This window comes from Culicoides brevitarsis, chromosome 2, assembly GCF_036172545.1.
Source record: "Culicoides brevitarsis isolate CSIRO-B50_1 chromosome 2, AGI_CSIRO_Cbre_v1, whole genome shotgun sequence".
Taxonomy (NCBI): domain Eukaryota; kingdom Metazoa; phylum Arthropoda; class Insecta; order Diptera; family Ceratopogonidae; genus Culicoides; species Culicoides brevitarsis.
The window spans coordinates 6,190,265-6,203,783 of NC_087086.1; the positions used below are offsets into that span (position 1 = coordinate 6,190,265).

The window sequence follows — 13,519 nt, forward strand, 5'->3', positions numbered from 1 at the left end:
TAAAAAAAATTTTTTTTTAATTTTTATTAATTTTTTTTTAAATTTTATTTATTTTAAATTATTTTTTTTATTTATTTAAAAAAAAATATTTTATTTTTTTTTAATTTTAAATAATTTTATCAAACTCATTTTTTATGAAAAATTTTTTTTTTTATATTAAATTCCAAATTTTTAAATAATTATTTTAAAACAATTTTAGAACGTAAAAAAATCTAAAAATAAAAAAAAATTATTAAAAAAATTTAATGTAAAAAAAAGTGAAACATTTTTCAAAATTGCCCTTGCCTTACTTGAAAAACAACAAAAACAAAAAACTTTTCATGAAATCCACACAAAAAAATCAATTAATTCCCAAATAATGTTCCAACAAATGATCAAAGAGCACCAATCAAAGCAAGCATCGCGCCGAGAAGAACAAGAAAAGTTGAGAAAAGAAGCAATTATCGCCTCAAACGAGCTAACATCGAATCTCGTGGATCACCTGAACGTCGGAGTAGCCCAAGCGTATCTCAACCAAAAACGTCTCGACATCGAAGCGAAGCAACTGCACGTTCAAGCCAACAATTTCGCCAAACAAACGCATCAGTGGCTCAATTTAATCGAGAATTTCAATCAAGCATTGAAGGAAATCGGCGACGTCGAGTGTTGGTCAAAGACGATCGAAGGGGATATGCGAGTTGTGACCTCCGCATTGGAAATTGCTTACAAATCGGCTCGCGAAAATCAAAGTCAGCCACAACCGCAATAAATTACGATGTCGCGACATTTTAGGAATAATTTTAAGGATTATGAGACGGGAGACGAACGAGTTTTCGAAGAAAAAAAAGAAAAAATTGTTGAATTGATAAGAAAATATGTTGAATTGATAGTAGAAAATACAAAACCACGAAAAAATGAGAGAAATCGCAGAGGAGATTTGTATGTAGGAGATGCGGGAATTGCTTTTATGTTCACGAAACTTCATCAATTTGACCCGAATTTAGTGAGAAATGCATTGGAGCTTGGAAAATTGTACATTGAGTCAGCTAAGAAGAACTTATCATCCAAACCTTGCGCGTTTTTGTGCGGAAATGCGGGAATTTTTGCCGTTTCTGCTGTTGTCAATCATCTAAATGGACAAAAATCTGCTGAAAAAGCCGACATTGACACTTATTTGGAGGTAATTTTTCAAAAATTGTTCAAATTTTACTCAATTTTTAACAAAAAGTTCTATTTTTAGTCCTTACCAAAGTGTCTCGACCCGAAATTCGGAGATGACGACAACACAGGCGATGAATTTCTTGTCGGGCGGGCTGGATTTCTCTCCGGGATGTATTACATCAATGAAGAAATTGACGAAAATTGCATCGAAAATGACAAAATCCTGGAATTATGTAATTTTATGCTCAACAGTGGTCGAAATTTTTCATCTGAACAGCAATTAGACATTCCTTTGATGTATCAATGGCACGGAAAAAAATATTTGGGAGCAGCTCATGGCATTTCTGCGATACTTTTTACTCTGCTACGATCATCTTGGTTCTCAAAAAGTACCGAAAACGATGAATTTTCGAATATTTCACATACTAAACTCGCTGATATCAAAAACTCAATCGATTATTTGTTGCGATTTCAAGCTGCGGATGGAAATTTTCCGACAAAATTCGACTCTGACGACAAACATCTCGTTCATTGGTGTCACGGATCGCCTGGATTCATCATTTTATATGCAAAAGCGTATCTCGTCTTCAAGGAAAAGTCATATCTGGAGGCTTGTGTTCGTTGCGCAGACAATATTTGGCATCAAGGTCTCTTGCTGAAGGGTCCCGGGATCTGTCACGGCATCGCAGGCAACGGATATGCGTTTTTACTGATGTTTCGTCTCACAAACAACCCAAAATACCTCCATCGAGCTCATAAATTTGCAGAATTTCTCGAAACTGACGACTTTAAGAGACATTCACGAACTCCCGATCGTCCTTTTAGCTTATTCGAAGGCATCGCGGGCACCGTTTGTTTCCTCATTGATCTCATGACTCCTGAAAAAGCGGCGTTTCCGTTCATGAATGTGTTTTAGTTTTAAGCTGTGAACCAAAATTTTCAAATTTCTCAATAAAATTGAAGTTTTGATAGCAAAATGGGTCATTTGCTGTTCCAACGTGTGAGTTTAAGCGTGACAAGCACGTGCTATTTGAAAAACTATTCAATATTTACAAACAATAGTGCTCGATCAAACAATTTTCGTTACGAGACGCTGATAAGCAAGCCCCTTTGTGTTTGTTGTCTACGTGCATGTCGAGAAATTGGACAAAAATTGAACACAAAGGTGATAATAATGAAGTGAGAACGTTGATCTACGGTTATCACAGCAAATACGCGGGGATTATATAATAAATTAGATTAAGTTTGTGCTATCTGCGAATTGTTTTGAACTGGAAAAAGAGACAAAAACAATCAAAAGTGACAAATGAGGAAGAATTGTGAATGGAGACGGCTGGTTTTTTGTATTTTTGTCAAAAATTTTAACGAAAATTGAACAAAAATAATATTTTTTAAACCTTAGATTCATAAAATTTACCTGAAAATGTAATTTTTGTTAAATTTTTCAAGGGAACTCGATACTAAAATTTTAATTTTTTGATTTTAAATGAATATTTTGTTCACAAAATTTGAAAATTTTCTTCAAAAATTCACTTTTTTATAATTTTTTACAAATTTTATCAAATTTTTCAACAAAATTTTATCAAAAATATCATTTTTAAAACAATTGAGTCACAAATTTTATCTAAAAATTCAATTCAAAAAATTAAAAAATTTTTTTTTTTTTAGAAATTTAATCTTGAGATTTAATTTTCTGATCGCAAATAAATTATTTGATCATAAAATATAAAAATTTACTCTCGAGATTTTTTTTTTATCATTTTTCTTAAAAAAATTGATAAAATTTTATTCTAATGAAACTTAAAGTCTCGTCAAATGATCAAAATTATTTTTTTCAACTCTACAAAAGCTGAAACTTACCTTCAAAATGATTTTTTAAAAAATATTACACGGAAATTTAAATTAAAAATCATCTTCAAAACATTTAAACATCTGTTCAAATAATCAAAAACATGTAAAATTTAAAAAAATAACAACTTTTAGGCCAAATTACATAAAAAATTCAAACAAAATCTCCCTTTAAAGAGAAAAACGTAAAAATCGAGATAAGAGAAGTTATTTTTTCGCTAAACAATAATAAATCTGACCTTCAACTTGGGTTAATAGGTGACCTTGTTAGGTTTGTTTATGCTAAAGGGCTCAAAATTTGTTATTTTTGTCAAAATTTATCAAAAAAATTAAAAAATTTCTTTTTTTCTCGTAAAAATTTCGTTCAAAAAATAAAAAAAAATTTGACACTCTCTGCTTTTGAAGCAATTTACATCAATTCTCATCTAATTTTTTTACAACTTATCTACCGAGAGATGTAAATTTTTCTCTCAAACGTCACCCTCACATAAAAAATCGCTCATCTTCTGTCCGGCACGATTAAATTATTGTGCTTATTAATGTTGGTACACATAGAAAATCGTAACTAGACAACGGAGAGATAAGTAAAATAATTTTTAAAATAGACCAAAAGCAGTCTCTGGCAAGTCGTTCGCTCGAAAGCACGTCAATTTCCGATTTTTTTGGCGTGTCGCGTGCTAAAAGTAAAAAAAAAATTTTTTAAAAATTAAAAATGTTACAAAATCACGATCGTCCTGCGCATCCGTTCACCACGGTGAGTCGCACGATGAAACTTCGAAATAAATATTCCGGGTAAGAAAATAACTGAAAGTCACAGAGCTGAAAAAACAAAAAATCCATTTAAAAAATTATCGCAGCAAATCGTGTCAGTTGTTCTACAAGTCAAATCCGTTGAAAATTGTCGCGGGACGTGGTTGTAAGATGTACAATGAGCGCGGCGACGAGTATTTGGATTGTATTAATAACGTGGCGCACGTTGGGCATTGTCATCCGGATGTCGTTGAAAAAGCTTACAAACAAATGTCACTTATTTCCACGAATAATCGCTTTTTGCACGACGAACTCATCAAATTTGCTTCTCGGGTCTCGCATTTGCTTCCAGAGGACTTGACGGTGACATTTTTCGTCAATTCCGGATCCGAAGCTAACGACTTGGCACTTCGTTTGGCGAATTCTCACACAAATTCCAAAGGAGTTGTTACCTTAAATCACGCCTATCATGGTCATTTAACGTCGCTGATGGAAATTTCGCCTTACAAATTCACTCCGGATAAATTTCAAAACGAAAGTTATGTTCAAGTGTTGGATTGCCCGGATACCTATCGGTAAGAAAAATATTTTTTTAAAGAATTTTGATTAAAAAATTAATTTTTTTAGTGGTTGTTATACATTCCATAATTACTCGAATCGATTAGCAGCGAAGCTTTATGCACGAAAAGCTGCGAAAGTTGTGAAAAAGTTGAAGGAATCGGAATATGGGTTGAATGCTTTTATTGCGGAAACGTATCAAAGCTGCGGAGGTCAAGTAATTCCTCCGCGGAAGTATTTTGAGTTGATTCACAAGTTGGTGAAAGATAACGGAGGTGTTACAATTGCCGATGAAGTTCAATGTGGCTTTGGAAGGTAACTAAAAAAATAATTTTTATTAAAAAAAATTAATATTTTAATTAAAAAATGATACCTATTATAATATATCCTAAATATTTTTTAATTAAAAAAAAATTAAAAATAATTTTTTAAATTTTTCAAAAATATTTTTCAATTTAGTAATTTATTAATTTTCAAAATTTTTTAAATTGAAAAATATTTTTGAAAAATTTATTTTTTTTTAATTATAAAAATTTATTTTTTAAAATTTATATTAGTATTTTTAAATTAAATTTTTATTAAATTAAAATTAATATTTATTTAAAAAATTTTTAAAATTAAAACACATTTTGGAAAAAATTTAATAATTTAATTTAAATATTTTTATTTGAAAAAAATAAATATTTTAATTAAAAAATAATGTAAAAATATATCTTAAATATTTTTTAATTAAAAAAAAATAAATTTTAATAATTTAAAATCGTTTTTAAAATTTTTCAAAAATATTTTTTAATTTAAAAATTTTTTGAAAATTATTACGATTCATTAAAAAAAATTAAATAAAAAATTATTTTGAAAATTTTTAAAAAAAATTTAATTTATAAAATTTAAAATATAATTTAAAAAAATAATTTTTTAATTATTTTTTAAAGATTTTCAAAATTAAAATTCTACTTTAGAAATTTTTTTAAATAAAAAATTAAAAAATATTTAATGATAATTTAAAAAAGTTTTTAAATCAAAAATATTTTGGAAAAATGTTTTAAATTATTAAATTTTTAATAAAATATTTAAAATATTTATTTATTAATAAATTTTTTTTTAATTATTTCTTTTTATTTAATTTTTAAATTTAAAATTTTGTTAAAAAAATTACTTTAGAATTATATTTTTTAAAGTTTCCTCATCAAAATAAAAAAAAAATTTTTTTTTTATTAATTTTTTTTCAGAATCGGAACTCACTTTACCGCCATCGAGAAAATGCGAGGCAAGCCAGATATCGTCACATTAGCAAAAGCAATCGGAAACGGGCATCCAGTTGGTATCGTTATTACCACAGATGCGATCGCTACAAGTTTTTACAACACGGGTGTCTCTTATTTCAACACGGTTTGTCACAATTTTTTATTATTTTCCACAAAAATCTCATAATTTTTCATTTTTCTTATAGTACGGCGGAAATCCCGTATCTTGCGGCATCCTTAACGCCGTTTTTGATGTCTTTGAAAAGGAGCGTTTGCAACTGAATGCCTTCCAAACAGGTCTTTATATCGTCAAACGATTGCGCAAGATGAAGCCTCACTATAATTTCATCGGCGACATCAGAGGAGAAGGATTATTTGTCGGATGTGAGTTGATTCAAGACAAAAAAACGCGAAAACCGGCAAAGGGAATGGCAATTTGGGTTGTTAATTACATGAAAAATGTTCACAAGACGTTAATTAGTGTTGATGGGCCGTACGAGAATGTGCTGAAGTTTAAGCCGCCAGTCGTTTTTAACGTCGAGGATGCAAAGAGACTGCTAAAAGCGCTTGAAATGACTTTTGATGAGTTGAAACATCCGAATAGTGAAGATGTCGTTTATATTTAAAAGGAAGTTGAGAAATAAATTGTTGCTTTTTTTAAACTTTTTTTTCTCTTATCAAGATTTTTATTCCTCGAATTTATTTTTTTTTTCGAATTTCAAATATTGCTTTAAAAATTCATGTAAAAAAATTTTTTTTTGAGAAATTTTTTTAATTTAAATTTTTAAATAAAATTTCCTTTCAAAAATGAATTTTTAAATTTGTCAAATTTTTATTTTAATTTTGCTGATAAATATTTATTCAATTTTTTAAAGAAAAATCTATCTTTTTTTTTAAATTTTAATGTTAAAAATTTATAAAAAAAATTAATTAATTTTAAAAATATTTAAAAAATTAATTAATTCTTAAAAATAAAATTAAAAATTAATTAATTTTTTAAATATTTTAAAAAAATTAATTATTATTTTAAAAATTATTTTTTTTTTAATTTTTGGTCTGTAAATTTTATTTCTTCACATACTCACTAAAAAAAATTAAAAAAAAAATTTTTTCAACTTTTTTATTAACTTTTAATTTGGAATTATAGAAAATACTTTAAAAAGTCTTCATTTAATAATCAATGTATGAACGCCACTTGGCGCGGAAATTTGCAGCGGATTCGTCGGCAATACTTGAACATTCAAATTCCACATCATCGTTTCAATTTCGATGTCTTCGGGTGCTTGCCACGTTTCTCCCGGTTCGCATTCGGGCGTCATGTGACTCGAAGTTGTCGTTACAAACTGAAAATGAAGTCGCCATCGAACATCAACTTGATCCGTTTTGAAGGACGGCGTCACATGCAACGGCACCGGCAGAATAATTTGCGTTTCTACCAATCCGATGCAAACTTCGTGATGTTTCGTGAAGCTCGTAACAGCAGCAACATCATGAACTTCATCTCCATTCGTTTCGCGAATTATTTCTTCGCATTGCAACGTTACGGAATATTGCACACATTTGACGGTTTGCGATGAAAAATCTAACGTTCCAACGATGTCTTCGCCCAATTTATAATTTTGCTTGAAAAGACAAAAACGCCCGACACGCCCTCGTTTATTCGTGATGACATAAAAGTTTGGGCAACGACGCGACGAAATATTCTGCAAATAGTGCAAAATTATCTCCAAATAAGATTCTGTCTTCTTTTTTTCGATGAATGGGTTTGCGGGAGCTACATTGTCGTTCGTGTCGTCGCAAATTTCGCCAATTACACTTTCATTTTCGAAATCTGGCTTTGGGAGAACTCGCACAGGAACGTTTAAAAGTTGCACTTTTGAGCCCACACGCTGCGTGGCGATCGTAATTTTATAAAAATATTTCACACGAACGCCGCGATAAGTTGGAGGACCTTTTTTTGGTAGCTCATCACGATATAAATCTAAAAAAAAATAATTTTTATTTAAATTTTTTTAAATTTCAACTAAAAAATTGAATTTTTTTACAAGATTTCGTCTCTCCTGGCTCCAATCGCAAATCACAAAACAAAAATTTGGGTTGAGCGGAAGCCACTAAAGTTCCCTGCTTCAAAAGTGATGTGGCAAGAGATGTCGATGCAGTTGGAACGTCATCCGCTAATGATGGTTTGTCCTTTTTTAGTGTCGTATTGCAGTAACATTGGATCGAAACAGTTGCCCAAGCGAGATTTTCCAAGACGTCACTAAAAAAAAATAAAAATTAAGAAGAAAATTTAATGAAAAATGGAAGAAAAATTTACCTGTTACTCTGTAAAGTGCTTTGAGATCTTTGAGGATTCGTAAAAGTGACGAAACATTCAATGGATTCTCCTGCGATGAAGACTGCGGTTTGCTCTCGAACGAGTCTTGCCTTGATTTCTATCATTTTTGATGAGGAAAATCAATTTTTAAGTCGGAGATTTATTTGTTTACGTTTCAAAAATTTAGAAATTCATCATTTGCTGATTCAAACAACTCGTTTTCATGCTGATTCAGTTCAGTTAACGGGATTTTTCACTTTTTTAGTTGATTTTCAGATAAATTTCTTCAAAATTATTGTTAAAGAAAAATTGAAGTTAAGAAAATTTTGTAAAAATTTCATATTCTGAGAAAAATTTCAATTGATTTTTATAATTTTCAATTGAATTTTATACTTCGAGCTTTAAAAATTTAATTTTTTTTTTTCGAAAAATTCATATTTTTTAGAATTTTTACATTTTCTGAGAAATTTCTTTAAAAATATTATTTTTAAAAAAAAATTTTAAAATGAAATTATTTTTTTAAAAAGTTTCGTATTTTGAGAAAATTTTTAAAAGATTTGTACGTTTTTTATTTTTTAACATATTTCTAGCTTCAAAATTTGAATTTTTTTGGAAATCAAATTTTTTGAGAAAATTTTTATTTTTTGAAAAACTTTTTCAAAAATATTATTCAAAAATTTTAAAATGAACAAATTTTGTAAAAACTTTATATTTTGAGACTTTTAATAAATTTGATTTTTTTTTTGTCATATCTTTAATTTTTTTTTTAAATTTTTGAAAATTTTGAAAAAAATTATTGATTCTAAAAAAACATAATTTTTTTCTTAAAATTTTAAAAATTTTAAATTAAATTTAAAAATTTTGATAACATATTAAATGTAAAAAAATATAAATTAAATATAAAAATCCATAAATATCGACATAAAGTGAAAATTTTACAAAAAAAAAATATTTCCATTAGAATCTAATAACAAAAAGTGCGAAATTTTATTGAAATTTCTTCAAAAAAACGAATTTTAAGTAAAAATTATTTTTATTTTAAAAACAAAATTCGATAAAAAATTGAAAAAATTAATAAGGACTCGTACAAAAATGCAAAAAAGTAGATTTCGAGCTTAAACAGCTTCCAACAACAAGGCAATTCCTTGCCCGCCTCCGATACAAGCAGATCCAATGGCTCTCTTCAATCCCTTTCTTCGAAGCTCGTGCACCAAATGTGCCGTAATTCGACTTCCGCTTGCCGCCAACGGATGTCCCAAAGCAATTGCACCTCCATTCAAGTTGAGTTTATTCATGTCCAATTCCAAAGCCTTCGCACAAGCAAGAGTTTGAACGCCAAAAGCCTCATTAATCTCAACCAAATCGATGTCACTCAAATTCAAACCAGCAACTTTGAGCACATTTTGAATCGCTGGCACCGGACCAATTCCCATAATTTCTGGCGGGACTCCAACTGTCGAATAAGCAACCAATCGAGCAAGAGGCTTCAAGTTATATTCCTTAACGGCATCTTCGGAAGCGACAATTACCGCAGCAGCGCCATCACAAATCCCAGAAGCAGTTCCCGCTGTCACTGTTCCGTCTTTTTTGAACAAAGACGGGAGTTTTTTCAAGCCTTCGATCGTTGTTTGGGGTCTGGCGTGTTCATCGACGACGAAATCGACTTCCTTTCCCTTCACTTTGATCTTAATGGGGGCAATTTCAGCAGTAAATGCTCCTTCATCAAGTCCCTTTTTCCAATTTTGTTGCGAACGGAGGGCGAAATTGTCGACCTCATCACGCGAAATCTTGTATTGCTCCCCTAAATTCTCCGCCGTGAGTGCCATGGGCAATTTGCAGTAACTATCAGTCAAGCTGGACCACAAACTGTCTTCCAACTGAGGATTTGTGCCCAAAGTTGTGCCAAAACGGATGCCTCGTGTGATGTACGGAGCTTGACTCATGTTATCAACACCGCCTGTGAGCGAAACTTTTGCAGCGCCCAACAAAATATCTTGCGCTCCGCTCACAACAGACTGAAATCCTGATCCGCAGAGACGATTCAAGCCAAGAGCAGGTCTTTCCTTCGGGATTCCGCAGTGCAATTGAACATGACGTGGGATATAGATGCCATCAGTTTGCGACGAAGCGATGACATTTCCGATATTCACAGAGTCAATTTGCTCGGGACGCAAACCGGAAGACTCCATGGCAGCTTTGGCGGCAACAGTTTGCAATTTTGTGGCGGAAACATTTTTGAAAGAGCCGCCGAATGTGCCGAAAGCTGTTCGTTTTGCACCAACGATGAAAATACCTGCGAGCAAAAAAAAAATTGTTATTGTAAGATTAAGTTATCTTTCACTTCGTAATGGACTTTGAACTTTCGTCGTAAAAATATTTTTGATCTTTGAGACTTGGGATTTTGGGAAAATTTGACTTTTTGAGTGCTTACCTTTAGTAATTGCCGACATTTTGTATTGAATTTAGCGAAAAATGACAAAAAATTAAAATTTTAATATATAAAAACAGGAAAAATATTAAAAATGTGTGTGATATCGTCGACTGCCGGAGCGTAAATAACTTTTGAATTAACGAGACATGCAAATTAGGCGATTTCAATGTGTAAAAATGTTTCACATTTGATTTTTTTTTAATGAAAATTTAAAAATAAATAATAAAATTCAATTAATTAAATTAAATATTTAATAACTAAGTTAATTAATTAATTAATTAAAATAATAATTAAATAAATTTAGATTTTAATTAAATTTTAATTAATTAAATAAAATTGTTAAAAATTTAATTTTGTAAAATTTTTTGATAAAAAAAATTGAAAAAAAAACACATTAATTTATTTATTAAAAATATTTTAAAATTAATTTTTTTTGATCAAAATTTTAAATAAATAATCATTTAAATATAAAATTTAAAAAAATAATAATAATTTATTAAAATTACAATTTATAAAATTTCTTTTAAAAAATTAAAAATTTAATTAAATATTCCAAAATTATTTTTTTAATTTTTAATTTTCAATTTTAATTTTAAAAATATTATAATTTCATTTGTAATTACTAACTTGCATATTTTAAATGAAACGAATTAAAAAAAAATTCTTCTGCTCCAAAAGGTCGCTGAGTAAGTCAAAAGGCTCGGTGTAATTTAAACTTTATTTATTGAACTTCACTTTTCAATGTCTTGTTACGAACGGAGTTTAATTTTCAAAATTAAAAATATTTTTTTTATAATTAAATTATTTTTAAATTTTTTTTCAAATAGATTTTTATAAAAAGTTTTTCGAAAAGCAAATGATTTTTTTTTAGAAAATTTTAATTTTTTTACCTTAAATTACTCAAAATTATAATATATTTAGTTTCTAATTTTTTTTTCAAAAATATTTTTAATTTAAAAAAAATTTTAAAAATTTACTTAAAACTTTGATAAAAATATTTAACAGCTCAAAATAATTAAAATTTTCAATAAATAATATCAAAGAAAAAATTAAACCAAATTTTGTTGAAAAATTCAAATTTTAAAAAATCGCCAAAAAGTGAATCAATTTTTAACATTGAATCGCCCTAACTAACACTTGTCTGTCAAAAAAACCAAAACAATAACAAAAAAATGGTGTTCAAGCAATTTCACAATTAATTTTTAGAATTATTTCCTGCAAACAGCGATCATCCAAAGCAACCAAAAGTCATTGAACAGCTCAAAAGATGTCAAACTCCGCAGATCGTTGTCGTCTGTGCCTCATGTCGTCGAAGAAAAATCTCGTTTCCATCACAAGCAACAGCAGCTTATCAAACTTGGTTCAAAATTTGCTGCGATTGACACTTTTTCCGGAACATGACCTAATTTGCGCGAAATGTTGCACCAAAATGGAAACATTTAACGAGTTCATGAAAGTGTGTCATGCCTCGCAAAAAGTACTCGTCGACGAAAAAGAGCTCAAAGTTGAAAAAAGTGCAACGCGAACCCGCAAACGACGCGAACAACCTGTTGAAAAGTCACCAAAGAAAGCGAAAAATGACAAAAAACGTACAACCACGGCGAATAATAACAATAATGATCCCGTACCTGAAGCTCCTCCCTCCGCAAGTTCCGAGCCCAAAATTACCGCGTCATCACAAACATTCCAATGCACCGAGTGTCACGAGAATTTCTGGTCAAAAGTTGCCTTAGACGTGCATATGCGTCAACATTATCACAACACGAACGAGCGATGCGCTCATTGCTTCGCCATCTTTAAAACGCCTTACGAGCTAAAAGTGCACACGAGAATTCACGTCAACAACATTGTGGGCGGCATGAAAGCCGCGTTCCAAGAAATGATGGACAAACAAGTGAATTTATAGAAATTTTTATGGAAAATTTTGAATTAATTGTTTCTTTTCTTCTTGAGTGATTTCAAATAAAGCTCGATGCCTTCTTGAAAACTCTCTTTTTGGATGTCTCGCACAAACATTTGAACGTCATCTTCACGAGTTGCCAAAAAATCTTGAATTTCCGCACGTCTTAAGCCCAATTTGGTACGAGATCGTGCCTCAGGAGCAATTTTTTCGAATTGTAACATGAAATTTCTACATTTTTCTATGGCTTCTTCTTTTGAATTCGCTAATTCGTCAATTAATCCGACCTAAAAATATAAAAAAATGTTAAAATTTTAAATTTTTTTTCAATTTTCTCACCTTCAGCGCATCTTCGGTACTAAAAATCGTCCCCAAAGTAAGTGCCAGTTCCGTATCACGTCGACTCAAGACATTTCTCATTGTCGCTCGTAACCATTCGGGCACTTCCAGCCCTAATTGCACTTCATTCAAGCCAATTCTGAAGTTGGGCAACATCACACGATGTTCACAAGCTAAAGCCATCATGCATCCGCCAGCGGGACTGTGTCCATTAATTGCTGCTGCTGTCAATAACGGAGAACTATAGATTTTGAACCATACTTCTTGAAGCGCACGCCATGCCTTTTCAGCTCGATTCAAGTCGGGCTTGTTCATTTCTTGAATATCGAAGCCCCCGCAGAAAACTTTGTCCAAAGCTGAGGTAATAATGAAGCCATTTGCACGATTTTTGGTCAATTCATCAATTTTACGGGTGATTTCTTGCGAAAATTCCAAACTGAGACTGTTCACGGGCGGGCGATTGAACTCTAAAATTGCTATTTCGGTTTTTTCATCGATTTTTACCTAAAAGAAAAATTTTAAAAAATTAATTTGGATTGAAAATGAAAAAATTTTTGGAGAAATCTTACGTTTAACATCGATGAACTGCTGCTACAAAGCCTTTTTGTAAGTATTTGAGCCAAATGTGCAACTTTAAGAGTCGATTTTCGTATCATTTTAATTTTTTCTTTGAATTTTTATCAAATTTTTTATAAACAATTTAAGGTACAAAGGTCACTTTTGTTTATTTTTTAAACAAAAATTATTTTTTTTCGATATTTATGTTGAAATTCTTTAAAATTGATGCCAGTTTTAATTATTTTAGACCAAAATTTGACGTTTCTCACTCTTTTTCACTAATTTTTCCTTATCTATTCAATTTTTATGTACAAATAGCGCGATAAAAATTTTTGTTTGCCAAATGTTTACTTATAAAAGTCACTACGACATGCAAATTTATTTATTTATTCGCACAAAAAAAACGAATATCATCAAAATGGACTTTGAAAATT

The 13,519-nt window shown here is 30.1% G+C and overlaps 7 protein-coding genes across 7 annotated transcripts; 4 read left to right on the plus strand and 3 right to left on the minus strand.

The window, feature by feature from the left end:
- The first annotated feature begins 311 nt into the window (after positions 1–311).
- On the plus strand, positions 312–748 carry LOC134830752 (biogenesis of lysosome-related organelles complex 1 subunit 1). The gene has a single exon (XM_063844324.1). It carries the CDS (start codon positions 359–361, stop codon positions 746–748), a length of 390 nt encoding a protein of 129 aa, XP_063700394.1. The 5' UTR covers positions 312–358.
- Positions 749–754: 6 nt separating this feature from the next.
- Positions 755–2,092, plus strand: LOC134830751 (lanC-like protein 3 homolog). The gene is made up of 2 exons (XM_063844323.1): positions 755–1,159; positions 1,220–2,092. The coding sequence occupies exons 1-2, from the start codon at positions 755–757 to the stop codon at positions 2,054–2,056; spliced, it is 1,242 nt and encodes a 413-aa protein (XP_063700393.1). The 3' UTR covers positions 2,057–2,092.
- A 1,545-nt stretch (positions 2,093–3,637) lies between these two features.
- On the plus strand, positions 3,638–6,167 carry LOC134829245 (alanine--glyoxylate aminotransferase 2-like). The gene is made up of 5 exons (XM_063842250.1): positions 3,638–3,780; positions 3,846–4,313; positions 4,366–4,611; positions 5,526–5,685; positions 5,747–6,167. Exons 1-5 carry the CDS (start codon positions 3,701–3,703, stop codon positions 6,164–6,166), a joined length of 1,374 nt encoding a protein of 457 aa, XP_063698320.1. The 5' UTR covers positions 3,638–3,700; the 3' UTR covers position 6,167.
- A 459-nt stretch (positions 6,168–6,626) lies between these two features.
- Positions 6,627–8,045, minus strand: LOC134829247 (RAB6A-GEF complex partner protein 2). Its single transcript, XM_063842252.1, has 3 exons — positions 7,858–8,045; positions 7,586–7,800; positions 6,627–7,521 (listed from the first exon to the last, which is right to left on the minus strand). The coding sequence occupies exons 1-3, from the start codon at positions 7,980–7,982 to the stop codon at positions 6,707–6,709; spliced, it is 1,155 nt and encodes a 384-aa protein (XP_063698322.1). The 5' UTR covers positions 7,983–8,045; the 3' UTR covers positions 6,627–6,706.
- Positions 8,046–8,871: 826 nt separating this feature from the next.
- LOC134829246 (3-ketoacyl-CoA thiolase, mitochondrial) lies at positions 8,872–10,417 on the minus strand. Its single transcript, XM_063842251.1, has 2 exons — positions 10,289–10,417; positions 8,872–10,150 (listed from the first exon to the last, which is right to left on the minus strand). The coding sequence occupies exons 1-2, from the start codon at positions 10,305–10,307 to the stop codon at positions 8,973–8,975; spliced, it is 1,197 nt and encodes a 398-aa protein (XP_063698321.1). The 5' UTR covers positions 10,308–10,417; the 3' UTR covers positions 8,872–8,972.
- Positions 10,418–11,555: 1,138 nt separating this feature from the next.
- LOC134828401 (zinc finger protein 219-like) lies at positions 11,556–12,194 on the plus strand. The gene has a single exon (XM_063841379.1). It carries the CDS (start codon positions 11,556–11,558, stop codon positions 12,192–12,194), a length of 639 nt encoding a protein of 212 aa, XP_063697449.1.
- Positions 12,195–12,217: 23 nt separating this feature from the next.
- On the minus strand, positions 12,218–13,399 carry LOC134830854 (enoyl-CoA delta isomerase 1, mitochondrial-like). The gene is made up of 3 exons (XM_063844453.1): positions 13,097–13,399; positions 12,528–13,031; positions 12,218–12,475 (listed from the first exon to the last, which is right to left on the minus strand). The coding sequence occupies exons 1-3, from the start codon at positions 13,181–13,183 to the stop codon at positions 12,218–12,220; spliced, it is 849 nt and encodes a 282-aa protein (XP_063700523.1). The 5' UTR covers positions 13,184–13,399.
- Positions 13,400–13,519: the final 120 nt, after the last annotated feature.

What these genes read in the sequence shown, in the direction of transcription:
- LOC134830752 (XM_063844324.1), top strand. Translation starts at nt 359, where the DNA reads ATGTTCCAACAAATGATCAAAGAGCACCAATCAAAGCAAGCATCGCGC.
- LOC134830751 (XM_063844323.1), top strand. Translation starts at nt 755, where the DNA reads ATGTCGCGACATTTTAGGAATAATTTTAAGGATTATGAGACGGGAGAC. An exon ending in ACATTGACACTTATTTGGAG is followed by an intron (nt 1,160 to 1,219) that starts GTAATTTTTCAA and finishes TTCTATTTTTAG; the next exon opens with TCCTTACCAAAGTGTCTCGA.
- LOC134829245 (XM_063842250.1), top strand. Translation starts at nt 3,701, where the DNA reads ATGTTACAAAATCACGATCGTCCTGCGCATCCGTTCACCACGGTGAGT. An exon ending in GATTGCCCGGATACCTATCG is followed by an intron (nt 4,314 to 4,365) that starts GTAAGAAAAATA and finishes TAATTTTTTTAG; the next exon opens with TGGTTGTTATACATTCCATA. An exon ending in GTTCAATGTGGCTTTGGAAG is followed by an intron (nt 4,612 to 5,525) that starts GTAACTAAAAAA and finishes ATTTTTTTTCAG; the next exon opens with AATCGGAACTCACTTTACCG.
- LOC134829247 (XM_063842252.1), bottom strand. Translation starts at nt 7,982, where the DNA reads ATGATAGAAATCAAGGCAAGACTCGTTCGAGAGCAAACCGCAGTCTTC. An exon ending in AGCACTTTACAGAGTAACAG is followed by an intron (nt 7,801 to 7,857) that starts GTAAATTTTTCT and finishes ATTTTTTTTTAG; the next exon opens with TGACGTCTTGGAAAATCTCG. An exon ending in GCCAGGAGAGACGAAATCTT is followed by an intron (nt 7,522 to 7,585) that starts GTAAAAAAATTC and finishes ATTTTTTTTTAG; the next exon opens with ATTTATATCGTGATGAGCTA.
- LOC134828401 (XM_063841379.1), top strand. Translation starts at nt 11,556, where the DNA reads ATGTCAAACTCCGCAGATCGTTGTCGTCTGTGCCTCATGTCGTCGAAG.
- LOC134830854 (XM_063844453.1), bottom strand. Translation starts at nt 13,183, where the DNA reads ATGATACGAAAATCGACTCTTAAAGTTGCACATTTGGCTCAAATACTT. An exon ending in GCAGTTCATCGATGTTAAAC is followed by an intron (nt 13,032 to 13,096) that starts GTAAGATTTCTC and finishes TTTTTCTTTTAG; the next exon opens with GTAAAAATCGATGAAAAAAC. An exon ending in GTACCGAAGATGCGCTGAAG is followed by an intron (nt 12,476 to 12,527) that starts GTGAGAAAATTG and finishes TTATATTTTTAG; the next exon opens with GTCGGATTAATTGACGAATT.